The sequence below is a fragment of the Panthera onca genome, chromosome B4 (assembly GCF_046562875.1).
Source record: "Panthera onca isolate mPanOnc1 chromosome B4, mPanOnc1 haplotype 2, whole genome shotgun sequence".
NCBI lineage: Eukaryota > Metazoa > Chordata > Mammalia > Carnivora > Felidae > Panthera > Panthera onca.
The window spans coordinates 78130547-78148141 of NC_138345.1; the positions used below are offsets into that span (position 1 = coordinate 78130547).

At 56.8% G+C, this 17595-nt stretch overlaps 2 protein-coding genes across 4 annotated transcripts; both read left to right on the top strand.

The window, feature by feature from the left end:
• The first annotated feature begins 778 nt into the window (after positions 1–778).
• ATG101 (autophagy related 101) lies at positions 779–7038 on the top strand. 2 transcript variants are annotated; one of them, XM_060657546.3, is made up of 4 exons: positions 779–901; positions 1163–1285; positions 4348–4624; positions 6331–7038. In XM_060657546.3, exons 3-4 carry the CDS (start codon positions 4373–4375, stop codon positions 6733–6735), a joined length of 657 nt encoding a protein of 218 aa, XP_060513529.1. In that variant the 5' UTR covers positions 779–901; positions 1163–1285; positions 4348–4372; the 3' UTR covers positions 6736–7038. The 2 variants fall into 2 exon arrangements, with proteins under 2 accessions (XP_060513529.1, XP_060513528.1); XM_060657545.3 differs by having other exon boundaries at positions 780–901; positions 4297–4624.
• A 1407-nt stretch (positions 7039–8445) lies between these two features.
• SMIM41 (small integral membrane protein 41) lies at positions 8446–12817 on the top strand. Of its 2 annotated transcripts, XM_060657548.3 has the most exons (3): positions 8446–9793; positions 10047–10144; positions 12367–12811. In XM_060657548.3, the coding sequence occupies exon 1, from the start codon at positions 8823–8825 to the stop codon at positions 9240–9242; it is 420 nt and encodes a 139-aa protein (XP_060513531.1). In that variant the 5' UTR covers positions 8446–8822; the 3' UTR covers positions 9243–9793; positions 10047–10144; positions 12367–12811. The 2 variants fall into 2 exon arrangements, with proteins under 2 accessions (XP_060513531.1, XP_060513530.1); XM_060657547.3 differs by having other exon boundaries at positions 8446–10144; positions 12367–12817.
• Positions 12818–17595: the final 4778 nt, after the last annotated feature.

The following is a 17595-nucleotide window of genomic DNA, read 5'->3' on the forward strand; positions in this document are numbered from 1 at the left end:
CACTCGTATTCGCATAACACTTTACATTCCACAGAGGTCTTTCATATGAATTATTTCTTGTGATCGTCACAACAGCGCCTCCCTTATACAGGAGAAAATGAGTGATACAGAAAAGATGAGTGATGTCAAGATGCTGACACAGGGGGCGATGGCAGAATTACGAGCCTTACAATCGTTACCAGATCGGTCACGGTAGAACATTAAGTAATGGCCCTGTATGGAGATAACAGACTAAGGTTAAGCCTCTTTCTCCAGCATTGTGGGGCCAGGGATCCTGTCTATTGTGCACACTGGCCAAGCTAAAGTTTTGCCATCCATTCAGCATCATGCAGCGCCCTGGCTTGGAATCATCTCCAGGCCACCTCTCCAAATGGCACCCCCTTCATCTTGAGGGATAGACGCCCCGTCCAGGGCTCTGCGCCCAGAGTTGGGAACTGGCTCGCCGCCGATGACTCCTCTCCGCCTTGGGAGGCGGCACAGAGCTCACTGGCCTCTCCTTCCCTCTCATCTCTATGGCGGAAGTGCGTGGTCCCAGCCGAAACACAACAACATTCTCGGTGGTGGGAGTGAATGGACTCGTCCAAGAGAGGGGGATGCTTCTCACCCTCAAATCTTAAAACGCGAGAGGTAATCAAGAAAAAAGTAGCATGTTTTTGCGGAGCAGTATGTGGCTCCATGTGTCCGCCGGCGTGACTGTAAGGCGGACCGAGTGGCTGCGCTGGCTGCGGAGCCCGGCCGGACGGGAGTTCGCGCCCCCGCGGAGCCGGTGGAACCCGCCCCGCTGGGAGGGGGGGTGCCGAGGCGCGAACTTCCGCCGCCGGCGCCGCCTCCTGCCGCGGTGGCCTGGCGCCCGCGGCTAGGGGACCGAACCGTCGTGGGCTCTCGGACGCGGGCTCCGGAGGTGGGGGACCGTTTTAACCGTCTGCCCCCTTCCCGGGTGCAAGCGCGGGCACTCCCCAGGCCGGCGGGAGGGACGCCGCGCCTCGAACTCCAGAGCGCGGCCGGGGTGGGCGCGGGGCGCCACCCCCGGGACCTCAGGAGGCAGCTCCTCCCCGGACCCTGGACCTTGGAGTAGTGGCGGTGGGAGAAACGGGACCCGGGAGGAGGGTCCTTCTGCGGCCCGCCAGAGTGTCTTGACGCCGAGCCTTGTTTTTGCTTTTAGTCCGTCCCTAGCGCTCAGCCGCAGGCGCGGAGGTCGGAGAGCACCTGCGGAGTGGGCGCCTGCGCGTGGGGAGGAGGAAGGGCATGGGCAGAGCCTGAGTCACCCGCGCTCCAGCCTGTACACGTAAGTGGTCATGGGGGTGCCCGGGGCTCCAGCATGGCCCAGTGCTCTGCAGACCTGGGCCTGGAGGGGGACCAGAGGGAGGCGACTTCTCGCGCCCTGCTCTGGAGGGCTCGCTGCTCACCGGAGGCGGGGGTGAGGGGAAGGGGACAGACAGGCTCATCACAGACCAGAGGTGGCTTGCTGTGGGAAGGAGGCTGGAGTTGGTCAGTACTGGCCTCCTGCAGGAGTGTTTCCTACAACAGTGCTTAGAATGAGGGAAGAGCCTGGGCGTGGGGCAAAAGAAAAAAGTGGCCTGTTTTTGTTTTTTTTTTTAAGTTTTAAAAAATGTTTATTTTTGAGAGAGAGAGAGAGAACGAACGAACACAAGGGGGGGAGGGGCAGAGAGAGAGGGAAACACAGAACGCGAAGCAGGCTCCAGGCTCTGAGCTGTCAGCACAGAGCCAGATGTGGGGCTCAAACCCACCAGTGCCGAGATCATGACCTGAGCTGAAGTCCCACGCTCAACTGACTGAGCCACCCAGGCGCTCCAGCGGCCTGTTTGGAGGTTTGTGGGGGATGCAAGAGGGGGAAGTGGTGGAAGAAGGGGGAGCTGGACCAGAACTGGGAGTATGAATGGAAGGGCGTGAATAGAGGGCAGAAATGAGCGGGAGAACCCCCCCTCCTCCTGAGTGTAGAAGCCAATTCAGTAGCCCTGGGAAGGACCTGGAGCTCCTGGGTCAGGGTGAATTGAGCAGTTACTTTGTAAGTACTTTCTGAGTACTGAGTTTCCAGTTTCAAGTATGATCCGGTCCCTGCCCTCCAGGAAAGGTCTAGTGGGAGAGACAAGACTGTATAACATCTCGTGAAGAGATGCCTGCTAGGACAGGTAGACCCGGGCTGATAGCCGAGTGAGAGGCAGAACCAGCTTGATCTCTGAGCTGTCCGCAGACTGCCTCGTGTTCACTGCTGAGCACTGCTGTATTATGGGGATTGAGACAAATACACTTAGAAGAGAGCTGCCAGATAAGATGTCATGTCCAGCTGGCGTGTTATGGGGACTGGGGACCCTTAACCTGTGGTTGGGGTAAGGGGTGATGAAAGAGTCGCTTCCAGGGATCAGAAAGGCACATTAGTGGAAAAGGGGTGATACTCCGTGTGGCTCCTGACATCCAGACTATGACCGGTGGTTAGGGGCGCCTGGCTGGCTCAGTCAGTAGAGCACATGACTCTTGATCTCAGAGTTGTGAGTTTGAGGCCCGGGTTGGGTGTAAAGATTACTTAAAACCAAAACAAAAGCACTGTGGCCAGTGGTTTGAAGCAGTAAGGGGCAGATCCTTTCTGTAGAAGGAACAACTGGGTAGAGCTGTCTGAAGATGGAATGATCTGCTGTGAGGGGTGGCCGAGCTCCCTGTCAGGAGAGGTGTGTTAAGCCGAACCCGCAGGAGGGAACTTGACCCTTCCTTCTCCTTCAGGGCTCCTGTTCAGTTACTTCCCAAGGTCTGGTTCTCAAGTCTGTTCTTCCCTTTCCAGTCTGTCCCCCGGTGCTGTATTGTAGCGTGTGTCCTCTCTCAACGGAAATGATATTATAACGAATTATAGTGGCTAACGCTTACTGTTTACTCCTTGGGAGGTACTGCTTTAAGTGCTTTACAGATGCTAACTCATCCAGTCCCTGAGACAGTCCTTGCGAGGTAGCTTTTATTAATAGCCCCTTTATATAGATTTGGGAAACTGAGGCACAGTGGGGTTAAGTAGCTTGCCCGAGATCACGCAGTGAGCGGGTGGCACGGCTGGGGTTCCAACCTGGGCTTCTGGCATTGTTCTTAACCACTATTCTACTGCGTTTTACATATGCAATTTTATTTGATCCTCACAAGAATCCAAATTGACGGATAAAACACCCTCAGAGAGGTTGAGTGATTTGCGTAAGACCACAGAGCAAGGTAGAGGAGAGCTGGGGTCCAAACCAGGACTGTTGGACATGAAAACTCCCACACTTTGCACTTCACTCCCCCACATCCTATTGTGCTGCCCTTGTAACCGTCCCTACTGTTGTGGCCTCTAACTGGACTTCTTGCCCAGCCTTTCTGCTTTAAATCTGAGAGTTTCTACTTCAGAGTCTGTGGATGGCTCTGGAACTAGGTGAGATTTGGGGTGTGTGTGTGTGTGTGTGTGTGTGTGTGTGTGTGTGTGAGTCAGGTGTTAAAGCCCAGTCTTCATAGTTTTTACTGCTTTCTCAGAGCAGTTTCTGACCACAAAATAGTTCAGAGCCATCCTTTGGTTTTTATCCAGAGTTAAGTTTCTAAATTTTTTTTTTTTTTTTTTTTTACATTTTATTTATTTTTGAGAGAGAGACAGCACAAGTGGGGGAGAGGCACAGAGAGAGGGAGACATAGAATCCGAAGCAGGCTCCAGGCTCCGAGCTGTTCAGCACAGAGCCCGACGTGGGGCTCGAACTCACAAACCGTGAGATCATGACCTGAGCCTAAGTCGGACACTTAACTGACTGAACCACCCAGGGGCCCCAGAGTTAACTTTCTGATGCACAGATTTGACCTTGGCACAGTGATGCATTGACTCTTCACTGCCCTCAGCACCATCCAGATGCCTTAACCTGGTCGTTCAAGGTCCCAGGCAGTCAGACTTCAATCTTTCTCTTCTTTTTACTCCCGCCTTGTACTCTTGCCACTCAGGTAACATTTACCTGCCTTTCTCTCCCGCATTCCTGTGGCCTGTCAAGGGCAGGGGCTGTTCTTGCCTTTGAACGGCCAGTGCCTGATACCTGTCGCACAGTGAACATTTGCTGTAAACTGCGCTGAACGCTGTACCGAAGTCAAGCCTTGGCTGGTTGTTTGGACTGTGACTTTGAGGCTCCCTCCCTTTCTGATCCCAAGAGTCTTTTTGATGGTATGTGTCGTTGAAATGCAGAGGAGGGCCACATAGGCGGAGGCTGGCTGGGCCAGAAAGGACGTGACAGGTGACATGCAGGTCATCGAGAAGGTGTCCGCTTTCTGACCTGGCTGCTCTTGCAGGGTGGCCCCTGGCTGGGGTGAAGCTCTCCCGTCTTTATTCTTGTCCCCCAGCGCGGTGTGGGCTGCCGGCTGCAGGATGAACTGTCGCTCGGAGGTGCTGGAGGTGTCGGTGGAAGGGCGGCAGGTGGAGGAGGCCATGCTGGCCGTGCTGCACACCGTGCTTCTGCACCGCAGCACGGGCAAGTTCCACTACAAGAAGGAGGGCACCTACTCCATCGGCACCGTGGGCACCCAGGATGTGGACTGTGACTTCATCGACTTCACCTACGTGCGCGTCTCCTCTGAGGAGCTGGACCGTGCCCTGCGCAAGGTTGTTGGGGAATTCAAGGTAGGGGTGTGGCCCGGGGGGTGGCAGGTGGACCTCGAACGCCCCTCCACCCTGGCTTGCTGTTGGACCCTTCCCGGGTGTTCACGTCAGCTTCTTCCAGGTTCTAAGGGACGGGCATGTTCGGCGCTCCTTGTGGGGAGGATGGCTTTGGGCGAGGGTAGGGAGTGACGGCAGGGAGGCGTCAGGTCCCATGGGGTGATCGCTGCCCGCATGGTCTTGACCTTCTATCTGACTGTCCGGCTCTCCCTGCTGACGCCTTTTCTTGCTTGTACTTTTCCCTTCAGCAGTCTGGGCCTTTCCTATGTGAAGTTCCCTGGGAGGGAGGGTTGCTGGGCTCGGGTGGGGCGCCCCGGGCCTGTGGTTGTATGTGCCTTGTGTAGGCGTGGAGAAAGGTGGAAGGGCACATCAGGCTGCCAACGGTGGGAATGGGGATGTGATTTTTTTTAGGTTTTAAAGTAAGAGGGAATTTTTTTAAGGTGCCGTCTCTGAGGTCAGCGGAGGAGGGTTGTCTGTCTGACTTCCAGTCCACAAATGTTTGGAGGGTCCCTACACTGTGCCAGGCACCATGGCCTATGCTCATGGCGGGAGGCTACAGTGTCTCCCCATCCTCACTCCCCAGCCCCTCTGAGACCAGAAAGGGCAAATTCATGAGTTTCCCCATCCCTCGTCAAGGGAGGCAGTGGTCGTCACTGTCCTCCAGATGCCTCTAAGAGACACGTGGAACGTAATGGTTAAGAGCATGGATTCCGGAGCCAGGCTCTTTCACCCAACGAGCGTGTGACCTTGGGCAGGTGACTCCGCTTCTCTCGCCCTCGGTTCCCCTGTATGTAAAATTGGAACGACAGTCGTACCTGCTTCACGGGGCATACGCACTGTGAGGATTAAATGAATCGAATGTGTCAAGTGGGTGAACCAGCCTGGCACCCCAGTAAGCATCGTAGAAGTGTTAGCCCCTACAACTACCAGTCAAAGTCACGTGACCTCGGTGTGTCCACAAAGGAGAGAATTGTTCCTCGATAGACGGTTCAGGACTTGAGGGAAGCATCCTTACCCTCCGAGTTGGCCCTAAAATTCAGATGGAAGGGTGCTTCAGGGTCCCACCTGCCTTAGTGTGGGGCCACCACAGCCCCTGGAGGTAGGGGATAGGCAGAATTATTGGATGAAATGGTCTCATTCGCTTCTCAGAAGAGAAAAGGGAGAAGCTGGGTCTGGTATGCCCTTCCCTTCCCCCTTGTGTGTGTGTGTTTTTTTTTTTTTTTTTTTTTTTTTTTTTAAGTTTATTTATTTTGGGAGAGACAGAGACAGTGTGAATGGGGGAGGGGCAGAGACAGAGGGAGAGAGAGAGAATCCCTAGCAGACTCCGAGCTGCCAGCACAGAGCCCGGTGCAGGGCTCGAACTCATGAAACCATGAGATCATGACCTGAGCCGAAATCAAGAGTCAGACGCGCAACCAACTAAGCCACCCAGGTGCCCCTCTCGCTTTTCTTTAGCGTCAGATTTTGTTGATTTGCTTGGAGCACTCAAGTTTAGGCTGGCAGGTCGCTGTGTCATTTCACACGAATCCTTTACCCTCTGTGGGTCTCATTCCCCGCCCTCCCTGAAGGACTAATAAAGCTAGGAGAGCCTAATTCCCTGGGGTGTAGGAAGCACACTGAGAGCTCCTCCAAGGTCTTGGCCTGCTCATCCGTTCCCCCTCCTTCCCCAGGATGCACTGCGCAACTCTGGGGGTGATGGGCTGGGGCAGATGTCCCTGGAGTTCTATCAGAAGAAGAAGTCTCGCTGGCCTTTCTCAGACGAATGCATCCCCTGGGAGGTGTGGACGGTCAAGGTGCACGTGGTAGCTCTGGCCACAGAGCAGGAGCGGCAGATCTGCCGGGAGAAGGTGGGTGAGAAGCTCTGTGAGAAGATCATCAACATCGTGGAGGTGATGAACCGGCACGAGTACCTGCCCAAGATGCCCACGCAGTCGGAGGTGGACAACGTGTTTGACACAGGCTTGCGGGACGTGCAGCCCTACCTCTACAAGATTTCCTTCCAGATCACTGATGCCCTGGGCACCTCGGTCACCACGACCATGCGCAGGCTCATCAAAGACACCCTTGCTCTCTAGGCCTTACTGGGGCCGTGGGCTCTCCTTGATGGCTTGCAGACCTTGGCTTCTGGGGATCGTACCGTTGGCCCCTTGGGGCTCGGGAACCTGCCCCAGGTCCTTGATGAGACTTGGAATGGCCACCCCTGGCTTCCTTGTTTTGTGGTTGCCAGTCTCTGGTCATTCTTTTAACCTTGGCTGATGGTCAAGTCTGGCCTTCACTGTCTCTCCACACCCCTGGTGGGGGTTCCCCTTCCTTCTCTGCTGTATGGAAGAGCCATCGCTAGGATGGTGAATAAAGTTGAGAATGTGAGTTCAGGTTGAGCCATCTCTCCCTTGGCTTGTGTTCGGCCCGGAAACATTCACACTTTCTGACAGACCTATGAGGATACAGGTGTGTGTTGAGGGTATTATTCCAGCGTGATGGGGGGATGGGATTAAAACTGAACAATTTTGTACTTTGTGGGACATTCATGTAAGCAGGTGTTAACCATTCAGGTGTCACCATGTCAGTCCTATGAATGATGACACAGATCAGGATCTGTTGCTTTTGGATAGGACTGTGCCGTTTCTTCTCCCTCCTTAAGGAAGCGGTGATAGCCCTGCCCTTTATATTATCTGGTCTTATTTCATGATTGCCTCAAAAAGTACCTTTTCTGTCTTCATAGAGCATGTACAGGTCCCCATGTGCATCAGAAAGCTCATCTGATTTGGGGTTTCTTTCCCTGGAGAGAGATCGGCCAGCTTGAGGCAGGTGTCTGAGAGGTGTTCCAGGTCGGGCTGGCCCTGGCTGGTTGTTAGGACACTGCTTTGTTAACACACTCATTTCTACATCAGCATACTCAAGATCAGTGAACTCCTTATTGTGTACTTTTTACTGATTTAGTCTATATTTTACAATGCTTTTTCTTTGTATATGGGCGGTTCTGCTAGGCCAAATGGCGTGGGTGGGTGGGGGTCTTGCCCCTGGAGCCGGTAGATAGGATGGCCAGGAAGCCTTCACCACATTTTTCTCATTCCAAGTCACCTTAGCCCTGTGATATTTCACAACAGATCTAGTACGGTCTTGCCCTTGATCTCTGGAGCATTGGGAGAATTCAGGAGGTTCTCGGGGCTTTGGAGATGGGGAAGGCCATTTCCTAGCAAGTCCTTGATGGTGTGTAATCCCCACCTGGCCCCACTGCAACCCTCGAGACCTTGTTTTCCTCCTAGCTGGCCATTAGCTAATCCCTCCTGAGGAGTTGGTTGACTGATAGATCTGTTTGTTGGCTGTGACTTTGTTTTTAAAAAGCATAGCGTTGCTGTCTTTCAGGAGACCTGAGCAGAAGGGTCTTGACTCCATCCCGGCTTTTTGAGACTTTCTACTTGTCTGCAGCCAGACTCTGAGACACTCTGCTCCACACTGCCCACCCCCACTCCAGATTGGCTGTGGGCCACCCAGCTGGCAGTGAACTCCCCTTGGTGGACAGAACAGTAACATTTCCATTCCTTTTGGCATTATAATTTCCTGTATGTAGGGGACTGATTTACTCAAGGTCAGGGCAGGAGCCCTGGTGACTCAAATATGCTTTCTCATTGGTTGGTAACTCCTTGATCTCTGGGACCTGAGCAAAAGAATGGGGGTAGGATTTGAAGCCCCCCCCCCCTCCCCTTCCCTGCTTGCTGTGGCCCAAGGAGGCACTGGCCTGCTTGTCCAGCTCAGAGAGGCTCCCAGAGGCGATGATGGAGGAGTAAGGATACACATCCCTCAGGTCTTGGAGGCTGCTCACTTGCCTCCTGTTCAAGTGGCCCACTGGGCCACCTAGCAGTATTGAGCTTTGGCCCAAGGACAGCCGGGAATGCTTGCTTGTCTTGTGTCCTGCTTAGTGCGGTGGCACCCCAGGCAGCACCTGGGATGGGGTCTGGAAGGGCTTTTCAGGGTTCTGAGGGAGGTGCTATCTTGACTTCCTTTGTCAAGGGAGAGAGGGAAAGCCTTGCGGACCCGACTCCTGGGTTTGGTTGAATGCATGGGCCGGATTCCCATGCGTGGGTGTAGAGGCCCTTGGGACGAGAAGAAACAACCCCGGGCCCTGGGAGTCTGGGCCATAGTCCACACTGGAGGATATTGAATGCTCAGCGCCCGAGGGAGCCTACAGCGCCTGGGATCCGCCCCTCGGGGACCTCCCCTACGCAGCCCGGCGAGGCCCGCCTGCTGGCTTGGGCTCCTGCACATCTGGCCCTTCCGCGCACATCTGGGCAGTCGGCGTCTCAGCATGAACGGCTCTGGGGCGGGCGCCGCGGCCCCAGCCACTTGGCTGAGCTCCTGCTGCAACCAGTCGGGGGTGCTGCCCGAGCCCCCCGAGGGGCCTCCCGTCGTGCAGGCGGCGGTGCTGGGCGTGCTGTCACTGCTCGTGCTCTGCGGGGTCCTGTTCCTGGGCGGTGGCCTCCTCCTGCGTGCGGAGGGCCTGACGGCGATGGTGCTCAGCGAGCGGCGCGCGTCCCGCGAGGCGGAGTCCAGCGGCGCCGGCCGAGGCGACGACGACTCCTAGGCACCCATACGCTCGAGGGCGGGGGTCGCGGCCTCCGGGGCGGCCCACGACTCGGCCCTGCTGCGGAGAGGGGTGGGGGTGGGAGGGCTCGGCGCCCTCCCAGCCCTCCCCACCCTCCGTGAGCCTGGCTCTGCGCAGGTGAGAGTGCCGGGGGCGGAGTTGGGGGGCAGCTCTTCAACGACTCTGCCTGGGCTCTGCACGTCCCCAGGGTGGGGCCTGCAGCCACCCCAAGTGTGCCAGGACCTGAGGGAAGAGGCTGCCACCCTCTCTTCTCCCGATCTCGTGTCTCTCCAGCGGCGCCTCACCCATGTCCTTTCTCTAGAAGAGCGGGTCACCCTGCCTGAGGGGGAAGTGGGGGCGGATCAGAGGGGCCTCAGTGTGCTTTGGAGCTCTTCTACCCTGCATGCACCCCCAACTCAGGGGTGCCCCAGCATTGCCCATGCCGCTGGGAGGCTGAGGAGAGACACTGTCACGGAAACTCGGACAACCCAGGCCTTTGCTGCTTCCTGCTCCTCTCCTTCCTGAAGCCTTGTCCCCAGAAGGGGGTTTGAGTAAGATTCCTTGCTATGGCCCCCCTCTTGAGGCAGGGATGGGAGTGTGGGTCCTGTTTTATGGCAGAGCCAGGGGCCTGGAGGTCTCTGGGGGATGGGGAGGTATGGCCGGGGTCCCCCCTCTCCCAGTCCCTTTTCTGGTTGTTGGGGCGCAGAGGTGGCCCTGAGCAAGGAACTTTGTGGTATGTGTGGGGAAGGCGGTGGATGGCAAGATTCCTGACAGCCGGGGGGCCTCATGAGCACGTTGCTGCAGGAAGCTGGGGCTGAGGATTCCCAGCTGTGGAGGCTCCATCTGGCTCTCCAAGGACAAGAACCATCTGGAAGGAAGGGCCTGGGTGGCCTAAAGACAAGGTAATTCCAGGCCAAGGCCACCTGGGGCACAGCCCCAGGAGTTGGGCAGGGAAGCCTTCACTGTCTCTCTCCTCTGCTCAGTGTTGTACCCACGGGCCCCTGGGAGGTTTCTGTGGGTATGGCTGTTCTTTGGGGGTGTCTCTGACCTGTAGCTTGTCACGGGCAGAGGCAGGGTCCTAGCTTCCTTCTGAGAAGACAGTCGGTGCACGTGAGGAGAGCCTGGTAAGGGGAAGGTGACAGCATGGGCAGCGTGTGGCTGAGCAGCTGTGAAGCTGACGACGTGTGATCTCTGACAGAGCAGCCCAGGGTTTAGCGCTAATCCCAGGCAGTTGTGCCACACTGGCCTTGCTGAGCTGTGGACTTCTCACCTCAGGGACACCACTGCCACCCCCTTGGAGGGAGAGGGCTGGCCAGGGCAGTGTGGAGGGTGTGTGTGTGTCTGCTCTGGCACAAGGGCAGCAGGCTGGGCCTGGGGGACACCTCCCACCTCCCTTTGCTGTGTCCCGGACGAGGGGTGAGAATGCCCTCTTTTTATTGTATCCAGGTTCCTTCACCACCGCCCCCCCCTTGCCTGATCACATCCTGCTGTTTTTCTCCCCTTCCTGTGCCCTGTGCTCTCCCCTCCTTTCCTAGCTGGGATTGTGGAATTCCCGTGTGTGCTGTGAACCCTGTATTTTACAAATGGGGCTGCTTGGAGAAAGGAGAGTGACGTGCTCAAGTGAACGACAGAGCTGGAACTGACCGCTGGGGGCTCCCGATTCCGAGCTTAGGGGTTGGGGGCGGCATCCCTGAGTGAGAAGGCCCATCCCTGGGTTATTCCTCTTGCCCTGTCCTCCTTGATTTCCCACCACTGTTTGAGATGCTGGTGCAGAATAGGACCTCTGCCTGTGAAGGAATGAACCTTCACATACACACCCCCATTTGGCATATGGCTTCTGGGACCGGAACCCAAAACCCCCATGTTACTGCCTTGCTCCTGACCCTTCTTCCCCAGTGGCCTTGTTAGACAGCCTTTCATTGCTGGGGACAGCCTTCCAGGAACCTGCAGCTGCTCCCCAGCCAGCTGGGCTCAGCTTTCCCGGCCTGAACCTGAGGGTGGGGGTGGGCTCAGAGAGTCAACTGGAATATGTATCTATGGAGAACAATCCAAATGGGCAGAGCAGACGGATCAGAGGTGAGGGCCGTGACTTTTGGACTGGCATTTGGATTCAAGTCTGGGTGGTGGTAGGGGTATACTGAGAGATCCAGTGGAGGGAAGGGCTGTGCCTCCAGCGTCATGTATCTGCTGGAGGGGGCAAGCCAAGGGGGTAGGCAAAGGCTTTATATGTTTATTTAATGTTTATTTATTTTTGAGAAGGAGACAGTACGAGTGGGGGAGGGGTAGAGAGAGAGGGAGACACAATCTGAAGCCGGCCCCGGGCTCTGTGCTGACAGCTCCGAGCTGGATACGGGGCTCGAACTCGAGAGCTGCGAGATCATGACCTGAGCTGAAGTCGGATGCTCAATGGACTGAGCCACCCAGCTGCCCTGGCAAAGGCTTTCTTCATCCAACTTCCTGCCTTTGCTGTCTGTTCAACTCAGTGCTTGGAGAGCCAGAGTGTGGGATGTGCCGGGGACTTCGATGTTCTTGGGGGAAGATACTGAGATGTTTCCTATGGAACTCTGACCCTGGCCAAGGCTGTCAAGGCTGGGGAGGAAAAAGATTTAGAAAACTGGGGAATGAGTGCCACCGTCGCCCCCATCTGTCAGGCTCCAACTTGGAGTGACAGGTGGGGGGAGTGGGTGTGGGCTGAGTGCCATGGAGTGAGGCTGGGCATCTGGACCCCCCCAGCAGGCTCCATTAGCCTGCAGTGTCCCTGAGGGAAAGGCTGGGGCCACAGATGGGTGATCTTCCCTCACCCTTCCTGCCGCCTGTGAGTTTGACCCTGAGTTGGAAAGAGCTGTCGGGTTTTTCCGGTCCGTGTCGGGTTTTCCTCCCCTTCCATGCGGTACAACTCCCTTTCCAGCGAAGGTGGGGGTCGCTCTCTGTTACAGATCCTGAGCCTTACGTGGTCTGTTGGTCTGTCTCCCGGAGAGCTCCACTGCCAGCCTGCCATGCTGGGGAGCTTCCGCTCCTTTGAGCCGTGAGTGTTGCGGACAGCAGTCCGGGAGAGACCTGGATTGGGGTGAGGCCTCCACCGGGATCCTCGCATTCAACCCGGCCTCCAATGTGCTCCACTCAGCCTCCTGCAGTCCTCCTGGGCGTGGCTCCCGGAATGACCAGATCCTCTGAGCATCCACCGCGCATCCAGGGCACTGAAGTAGACATACACCCTGCATACTCCATGCAGCCGATGCCGGCTGTGCCTCCTGACTTCCAGGCCTCCGAGGACATGAGTGCGGTCCCTGTCCCATCTCTGATACAGGGCGGCTGTGGTCCGACAGGCCGGGGACCCGTCCCTGCTGAGGGCTGTGGTCACTGTCACCCATTCGGAGATCTTGGGTGTCCCAGCAAGGCCCTGTCACTTCCTGTGGCTTGTTATTAAACACGTTGGTCATGCAAGTTTGGCATATACAGTCTGTGTTTCCGGCTCCAGACTCTTGGTATTTGTGGTACCCTGCTCCCACCCTCCCTGCAGTTTGAACATTTTCTGGCTGATGCTGAAAGAGCAGCTCCAGCCATGGCCCCTCTGCCTGGGGCTCTCCTCAGTGGTGGCTATTCCCTGTCAACACCCTGATCCAAATCTAAGGGTGGGTAGGAGGTGCGGCCAGGTGGCCACTCTCGTGCCAGCACTCGACTGCCCCCTTGTGGCCAGTGTGGGCAAGAACACCACTTCCTTCAACCGCTGAACTGGGGTCTAATCACACACAGGCCAGCGTTAACCTGAGGTGCTTTGAAATGAGAGGGGGTTTTGTGAGCGTGTGCACTGAATTCTAGATGGCAAACTGTCCTGAACTTCGGTCTCTCCATCTATAAGATGGGGGCAGCAATGTCATGGTGAGGATCCAACAGGTAATGTGCTTGTCTATAGATGAAAGGTTTTCTGCACGGTAATTATCATGTGATGTTACTTCCCGCTCCCTGAACCTGACCATCCCCAGATAAGAGGTGTAGAACCACCCACCTGGTTCCTGGGAACACTTCATTTATTCATCTTTTCCATGAGTATTCACTGAGTGACTGCTCTGTGCCAGGCATGCTCACGAAACTGAAGTTAAAAGAGACAATAAGGAGTGGCCAGTGTCAACGGAGCCAAGAGCAGAGAGTAACCTGCTCATAGAGAAGGTGGTGTGCAGAATGGACACGTATGGGGCGAAGAAGGCAAAGGAACATTCTGGACAGAGGTGCAGAGAGGCGTGGGGCTGGGGGTACCCTAGGAGCAGGGTGTGAAGGGAGATGAGACCAGAGGCGTGGCGGCTGAAGAGGAGTGGAATTTACCCTGGGGGTGGTCAGGTATCCAGAGGGCTTCAGGCTGCCGGGTAACATGGTGAGCTCTGGACCTCAGGGGGTTGTGACAGAAGTTTGTGTGTTGGGGGAGGGGGGAGCAGGCTGGACAGCAAGGAGGCTGTGATCAAAACCTGGCAAAGCAATAGTGGCCTGGACTAGGAGGGGAAAGCAAGGGCACAGATCCATGCAGTATTTGGGGCCCAGGCTTTGGTCACTAGTTGGATGTGAGGGACGCGGGATCTGGGTCCTGCTGTGAAGTCCTGGGCCATTGGAGATGCCTGCCACCGACTGAGGTGACATGTTATCAGCCGGTCTGCATTTACTGGAAACCCAAATGATACCTGGCTTGAGCAGAGGGAATGTATTGGCCCATGTAACTGAAAAGCCCAGGGGTAGCTCTCACCTCAGGCCTGCTGTGACTCAGGTCTCAGTCAATGTTGGTTCCTCCTCCTTCCGTGGCTTAGTCTGCTCACTGCGGTCAGCCTCTGGCAGGGTGGTCTGGTGTTAAGAGCGAGGACTTGGAATCACACAGCTGGATGTGAACTCTGGCACCGCATTCGCCAGCCGTGTGATCCGTGCAAGGGGCTCAATCCCTCGGTGGCTAGAGCGGGGAGAGGCAGGGCCTCGCTTGTGCATTTTTGGGATGGATGAGATTCACGCATGCAGGGTGCCCGGCAGGGAGCAAATGCACAGTCCGTGTGCCTGTTATTAGTCCCAGCCTCTGTGTAAGGCAGGATGTTGGCTTTATTCTCAGGTTCAAATCCATCAGGAAAGAGGTGGGGTCATCTCCCCGGTCAGCCAGGCCAAACCCCTGGAGCAGCTGAGACTGGGCCTGTTTGACTCTGTGCTCACCCTGAATCACTGTGCTGCAAGGAGAGAATGTTCGAGGCCTCAGTCCCATGCTCTACTCACAGTGTATGTGTGTGGGGTGTCTTGACAAACCACAGGGCCCAGAGGAAGGGGATGTCTCCTCACCAGATCTAGGCCCTGTTTCAGTCCTGGGGTGAACAGATGCGGTGTGGCCATAAACCAACCTGTGGCTGCTGCAGAGGGGACCGTGGATGCGTCCAGTTCTGATGCGTTCTGGACGTGATGCTGCTAGAGACAGAAAGCGGAGCTGTGGGAACGGGTCAGCTTTGGGGGAGTGGCTGGGGCAAGATGGGAGGAGACTTGGCATGCCACCCCGCAGGACGCCACTTAAAGGCAAGACAGAAGAGAGGCCCGTCAAGGAGGCAGAGGAGGAGATCCCGGGGAGGTGGGTGGGAAACCAGGGAAACTGCTATCTTGGCAGTCAGGGAAGGAAAGACTTTGGAACCGAGTGGGTGGCCAGGAGCGTCCACGTCCCAGCAGTTCTGGTGTCCTGGGAGGGGGCCTCGGCCTGAGACTTGCAGGGACAGAGTGGGGAGGGCTTCTTGCTAGGCCGTGTGGCCAGCCTGAGCCACCCGGCCACTACCCTCAACCTCGGGGGGGAAAAAGGAGCCCCTGTCCTGAAGAAAATGGAAACAGTGGACCCATGGTCGGGAGAAGGTTGGGTTTATTTTTTGTAGCACCCTTCCGGGTACCGTGTGAATGCTTACCTACCACACGCTCATCATACCCGGGCGAAATAAAGCAACACAGAACGAACACTCACAAAAGCACCTCATCCTACTCCGCGGCTACTGAGCCGCCCTTCCAAGGCGCAGCAGGCACACTGGTGAGAGTCCCGCATCCTGCCGGGTGACCCAGGGGGACTCCGCCTCTGAGACCCCTTCAGATGCTGCTGTGCTTTCTATTCCTTCAGCTTGCTCATTCACACATTTTCACGATGGTCCCTTGACCTCTCCCTTTCTAGGCCCTCCCTGTGGCGCAGCCCTGGCCGGCCCCCACGTCCCTCCTCTCCAGTTTGGAGTCCATGTGTGTTACCTCAGTCCTGCTCCTGCCCATCTCCTGACTTCACTCTTCCCACGGAGCCCTCCTGCTAGAGCCTCAGCCCTGGATGGATGCAACTCTCTGTTCTTTGAACTCGCACCTGGCCGCTGCGTGCCTCCAAAGAACATCGCAGCCCTGGGCAGACTGGTGGCACCAAGAGTGGCCCCCCCCAGTGGACCCTTGCCACGCCTGGCCCTCCCTCCCTGCGGCTGGCGCTGTCTCCCAGCTGAATTTCGGCAAGACTTCCCCACTCTCAAGCCCTGCCCTCCCTCTTCCCCCCTGCGCTCCGCTCTCTGCTCCGACGTCCTCGCCGCCTGCTTCTCACGGAACAGAGGCGCCAGCGGACAACGCCCGCTGCCTCCGCTTCTGTCCCCAGATCTGCAGCGCGCCTCCTGGGAACCAGGGGCTTTCCTGTGGCCTGTCCCCCTGCTGAGGATGTGCTCCTGCCGCGGTGCACCCCTCCCCCTCCTCCGGCTCAGTGCCCTCTGCTGCTCCACTCGTTTCTTTAATGCTCCTTCAGTGGCTTCTTCTCCACTGACTCTGGCTTCCAAACACACTCAGGTTTCTTCCAGCTTAAAATAGCCCTCCTCCTCACCCAGTGCTCCTCCAGTTACTACCCCGCGTCTCACTTCATCTTTGTAGCCAGACTTTTCCAAAGAGTGGCCCGCACTTGCGCCCACGTGTGCGCCCTTCACTCCTCTCCAGCCTGGCCTCTGTCCTAGCTGGCGGCAGGAGATCCAAGCCCTGGGGGGATGCGGTGTGTGTGTGTGTGTGTGGGGGGTTGGTGGTTGAGGCCGCCTCGTAGTTCTTATCTCAGCGGCCCACCTGGCCACTTGCAGGGGACTGCTGCCCCCCCCCCCCCCCCCCCCCCCCAGCTTCTGCAGGAAGCTCGGGGCCTTGGAGAGAGGAGGCTGTGACTCTGGGCTCCCCCTGGGTCCATCACTTAGTAATGGAAATCCTCTCTCTCACCGGTAAAATTGGATAATACTAACACCCACTGAGGGAAGCTCCCAGAGGATGTGGTCCAGAGTGTGGGAGCGCCAGCCTGGGTGGAACCTGGGCCCCCCAGCTCCCGGCTGCGTGCCCCTGGGGGAGTCTTGCTTTACCCCTGTCCCGGCTCACCTCTCTGGCAGATCCCTGTGCCAGCCCCTCCTCCTGCCCCTCCCAGCCCTGCGTGCTCAGTTCCTCAGGACTCTGTCCTTGGCCTTCCCCTTCCCTTGCCCTCTCGCCTGGGGTGCTCCCCCCACCTTCTGGAGCTGAAATCGCCACCTCTCTGCCACGGCTCTGAAATGTCAGCTGCCTCCGTTGTCATGGGGCGCGGCGTTCTCCTGCCGCGTGTCTCTGTTTCCAAATTTCTTTCTTCTTAAAAAAATACCAGTCAGGTTGGATTAGGGGGCCCACCCTAATCCAGCATGACCTCATTTTAATTTAATTATGTCTGCACTGACCCTGTTTCCTAATAAGTTCCCATTCTGAGGCGCTAGGAGTTAGGACTCCAACATGTCTTTTGGTGGCAAGGCGGGGTGGGGGGGGTGGGGGGGGTGGGGGGGTGGGGGTGGGTGGGTCACAACTCAACTGGTAACAGTTGGTAATAAGCGCTAGGAGAACAAAAGAGGGAGGGTGCCTGTGCAGTGTGGGGAACGACTGACATTTTAAGTCAGGGTCATCAGGGAAGGTGTCACCGAGGAGGAGACATTTGGCCAAAGACCTGAAGGAGAGAATCAATAGAGACACGTGGGGGGCCCTGTGTCCCCTGTGTGGTTAAGACACAGCAAGGTGGCCCAGGGAGCACAGGCGTCCTGACAGGGCCACGGAGGCCCCAGCCTCCCTACCCTGTGCAGGGAGCGTGCTCTTCTACCCAAACTGAAGAGTGACCCAGAAATGATGGCCACAAAGCCATGTCACACACTCTGGGAGAGGGGGAAGCCTGGGTGTCATCTCCTGAGCTCTCAGGCCCGAGGGCCTGCACTCTTCTTGGCCAACGACCCACCGATGGCCAGTGAGTAGGACAGAAGAAGCTGTTCCTGTCCCTGGCTGCCACGCTCCCCTGGCCCAGAACACACTGAGCTTCTCTGATGGTCCAAGATGTATTTAATTAATTAGTTAATTAATT